The 17,298-nt window shown below is 40.2% G+C and overlaps 1 protein-coding gene across 2 annotated transcripts; it reads left to right on the forward strand.

Annotated features, from left to right (window-relative positions):
- Window positions 1–1,331: 1,331 nt before the first annotated feature.
- FXYD3 (FXYD domain containing ion transport regulator 3) lies at window positions 1,332–16,707 on the forward strand. 2 transcript variants are annotated; one of them, XM_063435773.1, is made up of 8 exons: window positions 1,332–1,427; window positions 12,206–12,268; window positions 12,837–12,869; window positions 12,979–13,002; window positions 14,684–14,758; window positions 15,611–15,647; window positions 15,817–15,857; window positions 16,567–16,707. In XM_063435773.1, the coding sequence occupies exons 1-8, from the start codon at window positions 1,355–1,357 to the stop codon at window positions 16,584–16,586; spliced, it is 366 nt and encodes a 121-aa protein (XP_063291843.1). In that variant the 5' UTR covers window positions 1,332–1,354; the 3' UTR covers window positions 16,587–16,707. The 2 variants fall into 2 exon arrangements, with proteins under 2 accessions (XP_063291843.1, XP_063291842.1); XM_063435772.1 differs by having other exon boundaries at window positions 12,203–12,268; window positions 16,567–16,705.
- Window positions 16,708–17,298: the final 591 nt, after the last annotated feature.

The following is a 17,298-nucleotide window of genomic DNA, read 5'->3' on the forward strand; positions in this document are numbered from 1 at the left end:
ATAACGTACTATAGATATTTTGGTGTAAGATGGTTAAGGGTTAAGGGTTAACGAAGATTTAAATTAGTTACAGGTTTAACATAGACATTCAATGTGGATGGGTTAATCTAGATGTTTTGGTGCAGAAAGATTAATTTGGAGCATAGTTAAAGGGTTAATGTAGACATTTCAGTAAAACAGGTCATGGGTTAATTCTGACATTGGGTGAGGATGGGTTAATTTAGTTATTTTGATATGTAGTAATTTAATGGTTAATGTAGACATTTGCAGAGGATAATTTAAGGAGTTAATGTAGATTATATCTGGTGAGGGTAGATTTAGGGGTTAATGTAGATATCTGGTGAGGATAGATTAAGGGGTTAATGTAGATGATATCTGGTGAGGGTAGATTTAGGGGTTAATGTAGATATCTGGTGAGGATAGATTAAGGGGTTAATGTAGATGATATCTGGTGAGGGTAGATTTAGGGGTTAATGTAGATATCTGGTGAGGATAGATTAAGGGGTTAATGTAGATGATATCTGGTGAGGGTAGATTTAGGGGTTAATGTAGATATCTGGTGAGGATAGATTAAGGGGTTAATGTAGATGATATCTGGTGAGGGTAGATTTAGGGGTTAATGTAGATATCTGGTGAGGATAGATTAAGGGGTTAATGTAGATGATATCTGGTGAGGGTAGATTTAGGGGTTAATGTAGATGATATCTGGTGAGGGTAGATTAAGGGGTTAATGTAGATATCTGGTGAGGATAGATTAAGGGGTTAATGTAGGCATTCAGTAAGGTTTAGTTAATTTAGTAATTTTGATATCTAATAATTTAAGGGTTAACGCAGACATTCATTGAGAATGGGTTAAGGGTTAATGTAGACATTTGTAGACAGATTATGGTGCTAATTAATCGAGATTTTTAGAGAGGATAGGTTAAGATAGGTTAAAGTAGACATTTGGTGAGGATGGTTAATTTAGTGATAATTTAAACCTTAACGCAGGCGGTGATATGTAATAATTTAAGCGTTAATGCAGATGGTGATATGTAATAATTTAAGCGTTAATGCAGATGGTGATATGTAATAATTTAAGGGTTAACGCAGGCGGTGATATGTAATAATTTAAGCGTTAATGCAGACGGTGATATGTAATAATTTAAGGGTTAACACAGACGGTGATATGTAATAATTTAAGGGTTAACATAGGCGGTAATATGTAATAATTTAAGGGTTAATGCAGATGGTGAGAATGGGTTAAGTGGTTAATACAGCTGTGGGTGGGGTGTCTGGCTGTCCCAGCTAGTAGGACTTGTTGTCACCTGTGTGAGAATGGGCGGATCAGAGGAGGAGATGTAATGAGTCTGGTATGGGCAGCTCAGAGCAGGAATCACTCATTCTGCTTGTATCTGCTCTGAGCTGCTTCATCCTGACTGCAACAAGTAAGTGATGGCCATCTCTTCCTTACTATTGCTGTCTGTTTATGGATAAACATGTATCAATCTAGGTCCACATCGTGCAATTATAGAGTATCCGCCTGCATGTATCGTTTACCTGTATCCTGGGGTTTATATGCTCTGCACCTTTATTAATCCAGAAATCATCCTGTCTCTTTAAAATGATCAGATAGTGCTTGTTTTAATGGGCATTTCTTTAATATTAATCTTGGCGTGCTGAGGGAATGTACCATGGCAGTGCTCAGGATTACTGGATTAAATATACCATCACTCTAAACTAAGGAATGACTTGTATCACTTATTCTTTGTAGCACATAGTTTATTAGCATTATCTTTAGATTGTAAGCTTGTGGACAAGACTCTTCTGTATCAGTCTGTAAGAAGAAAGGTTGGCCGATATTGCCAAATGCAAGGGACTTGTTTAAAGTTCTAATGTTCTGTACTCTGGATAGTGCTCCTGAACATGTCCTATCAGTAAAGGATGCAAAATATTTGGAGTTTGCTGGTCTGTGACCAGAGGATACAGGTTTATAGAGTTGCACGTTGTGTAGGCTTTTAGTCTGTTTTCCGATACACAAACATTCCATTCTGAATTTATTCCAGTTTGTGCTTCGTGAGTTAGGTAACATTACGCTTCTTGTTTCTCTTTCTGCCCAATAGTCTGTGGGGAATGGGATTATGTTGGACTATTCACTTCCACATGTTGTATTTTTAGAACCTTTTTGTTCTCCTAAAATTCTATGTGGAGCTGGTGTAGCAGTAAATGTACTCAGCCCCCCACCACCCATTCTGGAGGAATTTGCTAATTTGTTTTCTCATATTCAACCCCACAGCCGGCATCATTAGAGTAAATTATCTGTTTTTGTTTTTAAAGTTCCCACTGAAGCGGTAATAGCATGATGATCTCCCATACCTGTGTAGAAATCCTTCAAATGTTCGCCCTATTTAAAGACCAACCCTTTGGCTCCCAAATGTTCTATGGAGCAAATCCTCATTTGGTGTAAAATGTTTCTGGTATCTCAGTCCGCATAGTAACTTTAAATACTTTTAAACTTGATTTCTCCTGGAACTTACCAATAAAATTAGCACAGACTGGGAGGTCCATCGTATCATTAGACAGCCCAGAGAAATTGGCCCCTTTTACCAAAGTCCTGTAGGTGCTAGAAGATACCTCTAGGTCAAACCTTGACTGTTTCCAGGAATGATGCATTTCAGAAAAGGCATATAAATGTTCTTATAGGAAAACTTGGTGGCTTTTGCCCAGGTTTGTGTGTGCAACGAATGTGGGTTATGTATTGGGTACCGGTGATGGCATTGAGTAGTTGGTAGTGTTGGATGGGAGGGGGGGGGGGGGATACTGACGAAGACCATGTGTCAATGGTAAGGACATCCAGAATGGCTCTCACGGCTTACTTCAAAAACACATCAAATCTTCAGTAAGAGATTCACGGAGCACACCTTAGGATTGAATAATGGATATCAGATGGTGAGGGCCAGGAGATGACATGGTAGTCTGCCTGGGCCGACCAATTCTCCAAACCTCAAGCCAACAGACACACAAAGAGATGAGATTAGGAGTCCAGTTCTTTTCCTTAGAACATCGTATTCGTCTGTGTTTTATGTATTTCAATAATGTTCTAAAACCTGATACAGTTTCATATATTTTCCCGAACAAGTTATATTTCGTTGACCGTTGTTCTCCACTACTCCCTGGATTGGTGCACGTACTGCTTTAAAGTGTCTCATATACAGCGCTACGGAGGGGAGTTTTTCATTAAAGTGAGAATTTAAAGTTTTTGAATTTAATGTCAAAATGAGAGAAAATCCCTCAATCTGCTTTGCTTTCAGTTTGGCTACTCTGGTCTGATATTTGAGATTTACTCTGAATCCCCACTTTGGTAAATAACCCGACAATCGCTAAGGTTGGTTGTAACTCCCATCATCCCAGAATGTTTTTTCTTGCTAGAGAGAGGGTTTCTGCCGGTGTCTGACAAGTTAATCTTTATTACCGTATATACGGTATGTATTCTCCCAGATATTAGACAATCATTTTATATCTTAGAAGATATTTTACCTGGAAAGATACATTGTGATTTCTCTCGTTTTTCAAGTATGTCCTGGGCCCACAAAACCTTTTAGTGGCATATCTTCCTTGTGTCCGATGGGCTGGCTGTTTCTAAAGTCTATCTTGAATCCCTGGGCCGAGATCCCCAATTTCTGCTTGTTTCACACAATTTATTTGCTACAAATTAAATACCTGGATTGATTGAAAAAGGTCTTTCTTTCTTGACATTGAAAGGCTGTCCTAAAGTGACGTCCCATTCATACAATGACTGGGTTAATATATTGATGAAATTCATTTGAAGGATGAATTCTAATAGATCGTTTTATTTTTTTTTATTATAGAGATTTCCTATCTTTCTTTTCTATCAAAGAGCGTGAGGGCGTTGAATCTTGTATGTTGCATTGATTGCTCAGAGTGTGTGTGTGTCTATGCCCACCCAGAATCCATTGCAGTAGTAACATCACTGCAAATTTGACATTTCTTTCAGAAAAGCATGTCTTATGGCTGGACTGGTGTGCAGATCTGTGTTTAACAACGTATCGACTCTCCACTGACTTCAGGTGGAAGGGGTTTCCCCACCATGACTTCACAAGTAACGCCAAGCCTCACTAGCAAGCCAGAAACCAACCTCATGCTGATTAGTTGCATTAACAAGGAAACGGCTGTCCATGAGTGGGTCACTGGCTTTGCTTCACTTCCTGAGTTGTTTCAAAGCTGTTGTATACAGCAAACATGAACTCCAATTTGATTTCTGTGGGAAATGCAATTCATGTGTGTTTGTATATATCCAGGGACACACACACAAAATGAAAGGGTCTCTCCCTCCAAACATTTTCACAGCATTTTATAGTTTTTGAGCTAATTATTGTTTTTTCAATAAAACTCTCTGCATGCTGTAGTTCAGTTACCAGCTTTTTACTTTTGACAACTAGAGGATGAACTAAAGTCCCAGAAGCCTCTGCTGACCATAAAGATTGCTCAGATAGCTTTGATTTCTGCTAATTAGCCCACTGTGCTACACTTTAATCCTACCACATGGTTCACAACACAGATTGAACACCAGCTTGTACAAGGATACAGATTGGCCACGTTACCCACAGGCGTGGGCAAAGCTTAAAGGGACACTATAGGCACCCAGACCACTTAATTAAGTGGTCTGGGTGGCAGGTCCTTCAGGTTTTAACCCTGCAGCTGTAAACATAGCCGTTTCAGAGAATGTTTACATTGAGGGTTAATCCAGCCTCTAGTGGCTGTCTTCCTGACAGCTGCTAGAGGCGCTTCTGCAACGCTGGATGCGAAAATCGCATTGAGCGTGCAGGACGTCCATAGGAAAGCATGGGAAATGCTTTCCTATGGACTCTTTGAATGCGCGCGGCTCTTGCTATGCATGCGCATTCCGCTCCACTCGGACGCTGACGGCGGAGGAGGAAGAGAGATCACCAGCGCCGAGGCAGCCCGGCGCTGGATTAAAATAAGTAGCTGAAGGGGGTTTTAACCCCTTTGGTGCCAAGTGTGGGGGACCCTGAGGATGGGGGGACCTAAGGATTATATATTGTCAGGAATTACATTTATACAGCTGCTAAAACGCCAAATAAAATATTTTCATGGGACCCTTTAAACAGGACATCTGCTTGGCCTTCTGGGGAGAGGTTTCATTCCAAGAAAAGAAATGGCTCCAGTTTCCTCTTTGTTCTGGGAGCCAAAGTCCTTTCATGTTAAACTACCAAGATCTCTGTTTTCCTACTTTTGTCCAAATCCTGCTGTGTCGGTGCTTTCTGCTGAGCTGTTTGTTTGGTTTGTTTGCATGTGATTTGCTTTAGATTTTGTTAATACTTGAAGTGTGTTTTAATGTTCTATTTATAAATATTTCTACATGTTCCCTGTTTATTTTAATTTGTGGCTCTTCTCACACATTTTATGCTTCCAGTGCCCGTCGTTTTTGGGGTGTCCTGCAGGACGGGGTGGGGTGGGGGGGGTGTGGGAGGGTGAAAGATGCAGTCAGAGCTATAAGACATGAACCATATTGGGAGAATGGGGGGCTCACGGTGCTTGGATTGACAGTGATTAACATATTGGAGAATTGTATAATGCAGTGAATTGAAATCAGAATTGTAATATTAAGAAAATAATGGTGTAATAAATCCCCGACTCGCCTATAGTTTAAACTTTTTATTTTTTTATTGCAATTGACGTTTTCATTGGCTCCAGTTCAATATTTAGTCAATAATCCCATAATATTTCTAAGTAAGAAAACACAGAATTCTGGTCAATCATGCCCCGTAATGTCTCATTCCCAATGAGTGGAATAATATCTATACTATTAAAGGGACACTATAGTCACCTGAACAACTTTAGCTTAATGAATCAGTTTTGGTGTATAGAACATGCCCCTGCAGCCTCAATGCTCAATCCTCTGCCATTTAGGAGTTAAATCCCTTTGTTTATGAACCCTAGTCACACCTCCCTGCATGTGACTTGCACAACCTTCCATAAACACTTCCTGTAAAGAGAGCCCTATTTAGGCTTTCTTTATTGCAAGTTCTGTTTAATTAAGATTTTCGTATCCCCTGCTATGTTAATAGCTTGCTAGACCCTGCAAGGGCCTCCTGTATGTGATTGAAGTTCAATTTAGAGATTGAGATACAATTATTTAAGGTAAATTACATCTGTTTGAAAGTGAAACCAGTTTTTTTTTTTTTTTTCATGCAGGCTCTGTCAATCATAGCCAGGGGAGGTGTGGCTAGGGCTGCATAAACAGAAACAAAGTGATTTAACTCCTAAATGACAGTGAATTGAGCAGTGAAATTGCAGGGGAATGATCTATACACTAAAACTGCTTTATTTAGCTAAAGTAATTTAGGTGACTATAGTGTTCCTTTAATACTTGCACTAAGGAATTTACCTAAAATAACCCCATTATGACTGGATGACATTGAGAGGTTTATTTTTGTTTTTCTTTCTTCCAAATTGCGAGAGAGATGTATTTTCAATGCATTAAAGAATTGTTTAGTGAATTAACCCCTTAATCTCTCTTCCATGTTACCTTTCCACGGGGTCTGTAATTTTATTTTTTATTTTTCTATTTAAACCTGCAAGCTACTAACCTCTCTACACAATTCTTTAATTCCCACCGTGATCTGTAAACTGGATTCTTTCTATGATTGTACAGCACTGAGGAATATGTTGGCGCTATATAAGTGCTGATAATAATCCCTGCCTCTCTCACAATGATTTGGCTCTAGCGAGAGGTGATGTGTTTTGCAGCCCAGTCACTCTCGTTGCCGGCAGACCAGGTTCTTTAGATATGCAAATCTGATCTATTTAAATGGGTCTGGAGCAAAGCATGCAAACTATGTGTACAGAACGGCCTGTTTGTCCATTTTTTTTCAATGATTTAAACTAAAGAAATAAACTATTAAAAAGGCCTGCGCTCTTTTTAATGTGCCAAGCTAACCTGGCTGCTTGTAAAGATTCTATCCGTAGTTACACGGTGTAGCCGTATCGTTACCAGGAGGAAGTATTGGTCAATAGGTCGGTGATGATACAAAGGATCCGTATTTACAGAGAAGCAGAAACGTTTCCACTGGGTCTGCTGATTCCAGGTGTAAAAAGGAATCTGCTAAATCACGTAACATTCACAACTTACTTTGTGTTCTGGGTTTCTGCAGAAACTATTCCCATGTTGGTACCCCTCTGTCTACAGTGTCCTCTATAACAGCATTGCGTGAAGTTGGATGCCGATGGGTGCGGTAAAACAGGGCGGACCAATGATGCAAATAACGTCACTGTTGCTAATATTATTGATCGATTTGCACAAATAACTGTAGGTCGGCCTGGCATGAAGCCTGGTTCTGTTCCAGTGCGCTCTGCAGTCCTGGGCATCATGCAGATTGCGCTGGGCACCCATTCATGGCCATTGTGTAGATTAACTATAAACGTTCACTGTATGAGCGGTGCCCTACGTGTTGCCGTGTATAGCTTGGTACATCCTCTATATTATATTTCAGTTAAGCGTGGCAGCATGCCAGCCAAGGCAGACAACTCCAGGTGTTCATGAGATCGATAACTGTTACCAGGCTCTTACTGTACAGCCATGTGGAACGCTGGCTTATACAATTACCCCCCAAGGAGGATATCGTGTATCGTATTGTCATCTGCAGCGATGCAAAACATATAGGGATTTATACATTCATTGTTCACTATTAAGGTGTACAGCTAGTCTGACCCCCACCCCGTACCACACACTTTATAAATATGATGGCCGTCTCTCTCACCTCAGGAAAACCTCTTCAAAATCTCCCAAATGCAGAACACCTGTCTGGATTTCCTGGGAAGGCAATCACTTGTATCCCCCCACAGACCCCCTCTTTAACCCCTTAAGGACCAAACTTCTGGAATAAAAGGGAATCATGACATGTCACACATGTCATGTGTCCTTAAGGGGTTAAGGAGAGCAGTGTTAATTCTAGAGTGAATTCATAACTGATATGTAAAGTAGTCGCTTTGTATCTTGGTGACAAATTGTGAAGTTTTCTTATGACATCCAGGTATCTTTAGATTCTGTAATATTAACAAAATATTCCAGGATCAAGCAGGACACGTGGCTTTAAACCATAAAAGTATGGATTGATGAACATTAGGCCCCAGAGGTTTTAGATGTACAATTACCTTCCTGACACATTGAGCAATGTTCTAGAAGCATTGCAATGTATCCAGGATCTCCATACAGAAGTTGTGAAGATATTGAAAGAGGTGTCCAAAATCTTTACCCTAATGTTTGGTGCGGGCCAGATTGCTCTTTTCCAACGTGATTAGACTTGGCCGGCATTATCTGGTTAGATCCTCCTTACAGAACGAGTTGTAAAGTTGTCATTGGAGTCTTGACCGCAGCAGCTGTCTAATTCTGTAAGTTGAGCCCTAGGACTTTGGTACCTGAAATAACTGCAGATCATGGCTAGACGGAGACTAAACCAGGCAGAAGGAACTGGATTTTGGGAGAACTGGGAGAAGTAATTGAAGTGGAATATATCCTTTACTGATTGTACTGAGTTCTTCCTAAAAGTTCCACGTCAGCTCCTTCTAATGTTAACAGTGTTTCTGCAAGTTTCCATGTGAATAACATGTTTTCTCAGGAATGTGAATGTGAACATTAGAGAGAATGTGAACATTAGAGAGAATTCAACACATATTGGGTTAGATGTGGGACCGTTCCCACAGAAACTAATTATTTTTTTTTTTTTTTTAGCCGATTGCTCCTTTTGGAGCTGGTTGCCCGGAACTCGTCCTGTTTTGCTTCGACCAATCTTTTTTTCTATGAATCCTTGCTCATTGAATGCTGAGTGTTTACCTAAATGTGACACAGTGCGTTTTGATTGGGCAATGCTGGGGCGTTAAGATGAGGTCTGATTGTTGGATACCCTGTATAACCAAGAACACAAAGCAGATGTTGACCTGGTTTCTGTTCCATTCTTTCTTGTTCCTCACTTAATGTGTTGCTTTTCATAACTTTTTCACAGCAAGCTTCCCAACAAATTCTTTTGCTCCAAAGTAGATTTCCCAAGTTACCGTGAACTGCCCCTTTCACACAGCCCGATTTTTGTTTTCGCTTTGTTTTCTTTTTTTGGTTGGGACACATTGCTATGGAAACCCATGACTTTAATTCCTACTTGATTCTTTTTACAAAATGCTGCTCTTCCATGCCCATTGCTCTGCAACGTCTGGCTGTACCAACACCTGTAGATATGTCTGTACGCACTAGAAGTACTGGGTGTCTCACTATGGCGCCCTGACAAATGACGTGTGGATCAATCAGAGGGGAGACCCTAGATGTCCTGCTGGAGGTTTAATATTCCACTGGGGGGAAAACTGCAATGTTTACTTTCAGATTAGATTCTATTGATTTATATTGAGACATGTATTCAGATTAAAAAGGGATCTGTTATCTAAAGAGAACCTGCTCTGATGGTCCTGAACGACTGGCAGAATCTTTCCAATAGCTTTGCTTTTTGCAGTAGTTTATCAAACTATATTCTTCCGCCAGATTGACTAGGCTTTCATCCTCCTTTTTAAACTGTGTGCACCCTACAATGCAGGGCTTGATAAGCGATGGGAGCGTTAATGACCCAGGAGATTTCTGTTTTTATAAAAGCACAAACTGCATTTTGATGGAGCCTCCATATCCGCAGGGTTCTCCAGTCAGATGGTAGTTGGATGTTCTGTACTGAGATATTCGACGTGTAATAAATTCAGGGGCGAAGGACTGTGTGGAGCAGCTGCTATAGAAACCCACGTAATGTCCTGACTGAATTAAATGGTAAATATAAAATGTATTGTGACTTCAAGAAAGTTTAATCTTCTGCCCGGTTTCAATGAGTATTTATTTCTAGTGATCAGACAGGCTCAGGTATGTTGCAGGTTTCTGTAAAGAATCTTACTCCTAGACGTGAACGTCCATGGGCCAGAACACATTCTTAGGATTCTGACGTTTGGTCACATATCGGTTACTGAACAGAGAAATCTTTGAACGTCTGGGAATCCTGTAAACATGCAATTCTAGAATGTGTATGTATAGATCAAATAACAATCCTTGCTCCACACTCCCATCTAACGGCCTCCTGGCTGGATCAGCCTGTGGCTTATTCCACTGGTAAACATAGACTATACAAGTAAAACCAACCAGTTCCTCTCAAATGATTTATTAGGCAGAGTCCATCTTTAAGAAAAAGGGGAAACTCTTCCCTCATTCACTATAATAAAAATGAGAAATAGGACATCGTATATATCTTAATGTTTTTTTGGTGTTTTTTGCCACTTTGATCAATGAATCCGATGATGATTTTCACGTATTGCCCTGCTGGATCCGACACTTATGAATTCATTCCTCTTGAATGAATGAACAAGCCTTAGAATTGATCTCTAGGGATGTGCATGGGCAAAAAATGTGGTCTGGCAATTCCCGAACCCTACCCCTATCTGGGGTTAGAGGAAGGGTAGGGTTAGATTCCTGTCTTCATTCCCTTAATTTTCCCTCATTCTCCTGTTTTGCCACTTTTCAGAAATCCGAAGCATTTCAGCAGTTCGGTTCGGCCATTCGGAAGTGTCCAAATTGCCGAAATTAATCCGAATTTAAATTTGGGCCGAAATAAATTGCACATGTCTATTGATCTCTCGCTTTCGGATAGGAATCTCTCAGCCATATCTAATCGCTATTAATTGAGCTGGTAATTTGTGGTATGGAGATGAGGTGTTTAAGCGGTCTATTTGGTGTCTTGTTTGATTTTATCCTCAATCTCAAATTCAGCAGTTCACCTGCTACATTCTCATAAAAAAAAATATATATATATATTTCGAATAATAATTAGTAGATTGTGTGCTCTCTTGACTACTGGAATAACTTACCTGCCTTCAATGGGTTCAACCAATTCCTCCCCCGGGCTCTACACCATACTGCTGCATGTCTATTCCCCCATTATTACACCTATCTTACTGACCACCTGGGACAGGGTTAAGCAACCTTCAGCACTCCAGATGTGGACTACATCTCCCATGATGTTTCGCCAGCATTATGGGAGATGTAGCCTGTAACATCTGCAGTGCCAAAGGTTGCTTACCCCTGTCCTAGGCAAAACTAGGATGTCACAAATGACCTTAAAATACTCTCCATCCCTCTGTCTCGACCCCCACCATTGCCCTTGTCACAAAGTACCTGCTTTCCTCCCAGCTACTCTCCAGACCTGCGGATCTCCCCAGACCATCATATCCACCCTATCTTACCTAGAACACCTTTCCTGACTAGCTCCATATCTCTAGATTGGGGATTGTCTCCCCAATCCGGCTATATCCATTTCAGTCTGGTAAATGTTGTTCTGTCTCTCTAAATTGCCAGCTCATGGGTGGAGTGATGCGTGTTTCGGGCCTGTTCTTGTCTTTGTAGACAAAAATGTGTTGTGTTACCACCCCTGGCAGAGCTCCACACTCTACATCATCTGATAATGGCACAGATTAGCGTGTTTCAATTAATTCTGCTCTCTGCAATTAAAATGGAACCTATTCTTGTTTCATCTTGTCCGGTTTGTATTTGTTTAAAACAAACTTTAATTAAATTTTTTAGCCATACAAATGGAAACGTCTAGTCAAGACACACAAATTAAATACAGGCGTATTTCCTCTTCATACCAAACAATGTAAATCTAGCTTTCTAGGTTCTTATTGCGGTTTACCCCTTACTCGATGTAGGTTGGGTTTTAGTTTTTGTGTGGTCTTTCTTCCCGTTCTGTAAGTCTTTGCTGGAGAACATGTACAAAAATGTTTCTCTTCCTTGTGCCTCCAGGGGTTGGAAAAACAGGTTTTAATAGCACATACTGGGAGAGGACTGACCGCACTGAAAACTGGTTAATGTGAGCATAGTCGATGTAATATAATAAGCATTTCATTGTCAGTGCCACAGTTGAATGTTTAGAGAGGGATGGTTATTATAATCCTTCATTATGGAACCTGTTGTTTTGTTTATAAAAAATAAAATAAAAGAGAATTTATAGGCCTGGGCTGTATAATTGTCTCCATAGTGGCCTTCCATATCGGGTCATGGCATAAAGCCCTGAAAGCTGGAGATGGGTACCAGCCCTGGCACTCACTATGCCCAGCAAATGCAAACTCTATTGTAAGGAGGATCGCCTGTTAATGTGTTCTATTTCAGCAGGTTCAACGCTGCAAAATCTGAAAATGCTGGACCTGTCTGCCGCATTACTTCTTGTCCTGGCTGGTAAGTGACCCTCGGAGACGATCTGCTACATTAACCCTTTGACAAGTGACACGCTAGAGGTATCCTGGTATAATGGGGTTGGCCTAAACTCCTCTCGTCACTGGTTTGTTTACCAAGATGGGGCGAGTACTTGTTGTGATTTTTACTTTGATCATTTATTGTTGACAATTGGAGGGAGTCGGACTCCTCCAGTGCTGTGAATGTTATGGGTCATTATAGCAGGCTTGTTTTGCTCCATATCCCCTCTCAGCGGGAGAGCTCCGCTTTGGAGATAATTTGTCAGGTTCCCTGCAGGAGGATTGCGTTATCCCACCTCCCCCGAGCTCCGCAGGTTTCACTGAAGTGGATTCTTCAGGGGTGGGAAGGGTGTGGCCTGTGGTGAAAGGGGGTGGGGAGGTCAGTCATAGAAAAAAATGGATGGATCTGCTCCACAAATGGCCAACAATACTAAATGGGCAGAGTTAAACTGCACTCGCTGCACTGGGATTGGGAGGGTTTTCCCCACAAATACATTAAACTGTGAATCATTGATCAAAAACTGACAAAATCTCAACCTCCTTATTTTCAGCTCTCCCTTGCCTCCAGGCAAATGATATTGCAGGTAGGTGGTCAACCGTACTGATTAATGCCAGTGGCATAGTTAATGTAAAATGGGTGTGTTCATTTAATATAAATATATGCATTCAATGTTTTTTCTTTTTGTTTTTTAGATAGCGATAAACAGTTTTATTATGGTAAGTTATGTTTGGTGTATACTGTTTGGATGATCTCACCCACGGTGCTATAGGATACAGAAATCTGATCTGACTTTTTTTTGTGTGTGTGTGTGTGTTTATTTATTTGTGCATTTGTCTCCTAATTCTATAGACACACACGATAAATATTCTGTTTTCCTTTTGGGTGTTTTGCCAAGTAACAGCCCAGATATATTTGAGATGACACAGGCCAGCTCCATTCCAGATAATCTGATCTATTTTTACTCCTGAATAGAATATAGATCATTTCATTATATTCCTCCCCCTCCCCAGTCTGAGTCTTTAAGAACTAAATCACTAAAACCCAAATCCTTTTCTTCGACACAAGGGAGAGGTTCGGACTAAAGAAGTTGCTTTTTGTTAGTCACTTGACGTAGAGACACTGATTGACATTACTGTTAAAGCAGGCACCACCTCACAAGAATCTGCTTTTTAAGGGCCCAGGAATATGTCCCTATCTGACCCATTGGCCTGGAATTTATAGCATGTTGTATGTAACTCTACCTTCTGCATTGAAAGCTTCATACCTGTAACTATAAACAGTACTTAATGACCAGTAAACCCAGATGCTGCCTATTTATCTTTGGAGACTTAATGATGTTTGAATGGTACTAACCAATAAAAATAACCTGTTGGCGTGGTAACTAATAACAATAAATGTTAGGAAAGAACATGTCTGTGTAATTGGTTCTGCAGTTTCCTCCCCCACATTAAGTCATATTAAAGGCACTGTCAACTGCCCAAATACTAAATGAAATCCTTGTTTACTAAACACATCTTAATGGAAAAACTTGCATGTATTTAATTCTACATTGTTTCCATTGTTCTATTTATTCATTTTACAAGCCCTCCCCTGCTAATCCCGCCCAGACTTTCTGTGGCTGTCCAATCACAGACTTCCCACTGCTGCTCAATGAGAAGTCTTTGCAAGGCAGGTGCTCTGGGCAATTGCTGCCCCTTGAGTTTATCTCCACTCAGCTAACCAAACCAGGAAATGACAGGACCAGTTGCTTGACAGCCAAGATTAATTTAGAAAAGTGTCAGTTTCCATTGAAATCTGCACTTGTTGCAAAGAGGGCACACGCTTCAGACATAAAGCTTTTCAGCAAGCTAAAGTGCTCTAGGAGTCGGGAACATCCCTTGAAGTCATTTTTCTGAGTGTAGACCTCTTGGAGATGCGGAGTCTATGTAAAAGGATTTCTGACCTCACTCATTGGCATTGCATTGGGCGATCTGTTCCTGCATGCCCCAAAACACGTGTGTGTGTGTGTGTGTGTGTGTGTGTGTGTATTGTACAGCCTTCTAGAGCTGTCCATGGGTAAAGCAGTTGCTGTTTGTAAAATACACGGATCTATGGGTTCATGGTCTTGAAAGGGGCACAATGTGTAAGTGAGAGGCTGAGTACATGGGATTACACGGACAAGTCAGAGGGAAATTCAGTGAGAATAATCCATCGCCCCAAACATTTCACCAGCAGCTAAGATCATACTATCGTCCCACTATGGGCTTTTATCTATTTTCATTATATTTATATTTATTTTTTTGTTTATTACAAATGCAGAGTCCGCAGGCAATGTTACAATGATTTGAAGCTCTGTTCCTTTATATAGCAGTTTGTGTCTTCTATTGCTTTTATTTTTTTTGTTTCTTTGCCTTTCAGACTACGAATCCCTGAAGATTGCAGGACTGATAATGGCTGGGGTGCTCTGTGCTTTGGGCATTATTATTTTAATGAGTAAGTTACAAATCAATACTGAACAGATTTAATAGATTTCTTCCATTTCCTCCAAGAAAATTAAAATAAAAAATCCCAAAGTGTTTAGCAGGAAATTAAAGGGACTCTATAGTCGCCAGAACAACTACAGATTATTGAATTTGTTCTGGTGGGAATCACCATCTCCCTTCAGGCTTTTTCAGTAAACACTCTTTTCAGAGAAATGCAGTATTTACATTACAGCCTAGGGATACCTCCACTGGTCACTCCTTAGATGGCTGCTAGAGGTGCTTCCTGGGTCAGTGCTGCACAGTGAGACTGATATTCAGCGTATCCACCTTCTGCATGGAGACACTGAACTTGCCTCATAGAGATTCATTGATTCAATTCATCTCTATGAGGAGATGCTGATTGGCCAGGGCTGTGTTTGACTTGTGCTGGCTCTGCCCCTGATTTGCCTCTTTGACAGTCTCAGACAATCCTATGCTTTCCTATAGGAAAGCATTGTGATCTGCTTTTGTTAAACACTTCTGATGATGTCAGCCAAGCAGGCAGATCGGGGCAGAGCCAGCAGCAGCAGACTGGAATAAAGGTGAGATTTTACTATATTTAGGGTAACCCCATTGCGGGTAATATCTAAAAAAACGTTTGCAAAGGCTGCAGTTTGGTTTAAAGATTATTAGGTGGGATTGATGTGTTTTGGATGGCTCTGAGAAGTCTGGTGTGGGAATTGTGCTTGATATAATCCACCACCTGAATACAGTAAACTGACTCTTGTGTGGAATTGATAATAGGAAAGGTGACATTGATAAAAGCATTCTTTTTAAGACTGTTCGTTAAATCTGCTATGATTAACTTTTTTTTTTTTTTTAGGTGGAAAATGCAAATGTAAATTCAACCAAAAGAATGAGTAAGTAATCCATGCGCGGTGTTAAAAGCCGAGCAGTCAGAGGGAACTTTGTATAGGTTTCCATACTACACGTTTTAATTACTGCCATGGTTTTTAGTTTGCGTAGTATAACTTTCTTTATGTTCCTTGTTTCTCTACTAATATTCACATTGCTTTTTATCTATTTTAGCCGAAGGAATCGAGCACAGGAACCGCAAATAATCACTCCAGGTAACTGTGTGACGTTATAAAATGTCATGAATTCATACATTACTAGTGCGAATGCAAGAAAAATGGTAATTAGTCATTTAAAATATTGGCGGCTCAATCTATTAACATGTACATCAATACCTGGATATTGTAAATGGTGTGTGTGTCGATCATACAAGATCCAGCAATATCCAAGCTCACAAAATTGAATTGTGTACTTATTAATTTTTGTTTAGCTTTTTTTTTTGTATTTTGGTATATTTTTTTTTTTTTTTTTTTTTATCTCCTTACCTTGGCAAAACAGTGAGCGCTTGGTTACAGTACATGAACCTGCCACATCAATATGCCCCATTCTTGGCAGGCCCTATCCCAGCAAACTAGTGCCTGCTTTCATGAGCTTAACCAACTTTACCTGGGAAATGTCTCCTCCTGGGCCTCTCACACCATTGACGATATCCATGTGTTGTACTTGGTAATGGCCTGATGCGATATATATATATATATATATATATATATATATATATATATATATATATATATATATATATATATATATATATATAAATACTTTATGTTTATTTGTGTCACAAACACAGCAGATGGTAATATATATGTATATGTGTTTCTCTGTCTGGCCATTGAGCGTCACTGGCTCTATGTATTGTTGTCTGAATAACTGTAACATTTTGTATCTGTTGCTGATTTTGTTTTCATGTCTTTGTTTTTGCAGGGACCGCCAGTCATTGCTAAGAGATCTTCTGCTTAATGAAGGATTTTGTAACTCCATGCATTCGTTTTCCTGGTCTCTCATGACATCCAACACCTGCCCCTCTCCCTTGTTTATATAAAATATGTATATTTTTTGTTTTTTTTTGTCTAGAATTTCAATAAAAAGCTTGTTTTGTCACAGTGTGTTTTATTTAGAAGTGTATTATGACCACTTTGTGACATTTGAATTCTTTGCCCTGCTTTTATCAGCTCTCTCACCAGGAGAAAGCGTGGGGGGAGAGATGTTCAAGAAAGGACATTTTTTCAAGTTGTGTAAAACACTTCCCAGTCCTTTCAGGACTATAAAAGTAATAATCAGATTATTATAAAGCTGTTTTCTCTTAATGGGACGCAACATTTGGTGTTGTCTGAATTGACTGATTGCAGCAAATAATTCTGTTAAACCACTTCGAGGCGCTCATAGTATCGTCTTCTAAACCGTGCGAGCCTAGTTTCCCTCCAGGGAATGGAATGTCTGGTTAATTGAGGAGAAACAATGTCTGCTAATTCCCTTCATTTTCCTCATGGCAGTCTCCAAAAGGCTTCGATTTCACCTGTACCTGTTCACACACTCACTCACACCTTACAGGAGGAGGCAGAACACTGGGATCTGTAGGATTTGGAATCCCTGTCCTATGATTGGCTCTTCCTCCCCTCCCCTCCCCTCCCCCCCCCGCACTCACTTCTCTTATCC

The sequence above is a fragment of the Pelobates fuscus genome, chromosome 11 (assembly GCF_036172605.1).
Source record: "Pelobates fuscus isolate aPelFus1 chromosome 11, aPelFus1.pri, whole genome shotgun sequence".
Taxonomy (NCBI): domain Eukaryota; kingdom Metazoa; phylum Chordata; class Amphibia; order Anura; family Pelobatidae; genus Pelobates; species Pelobates fuscus.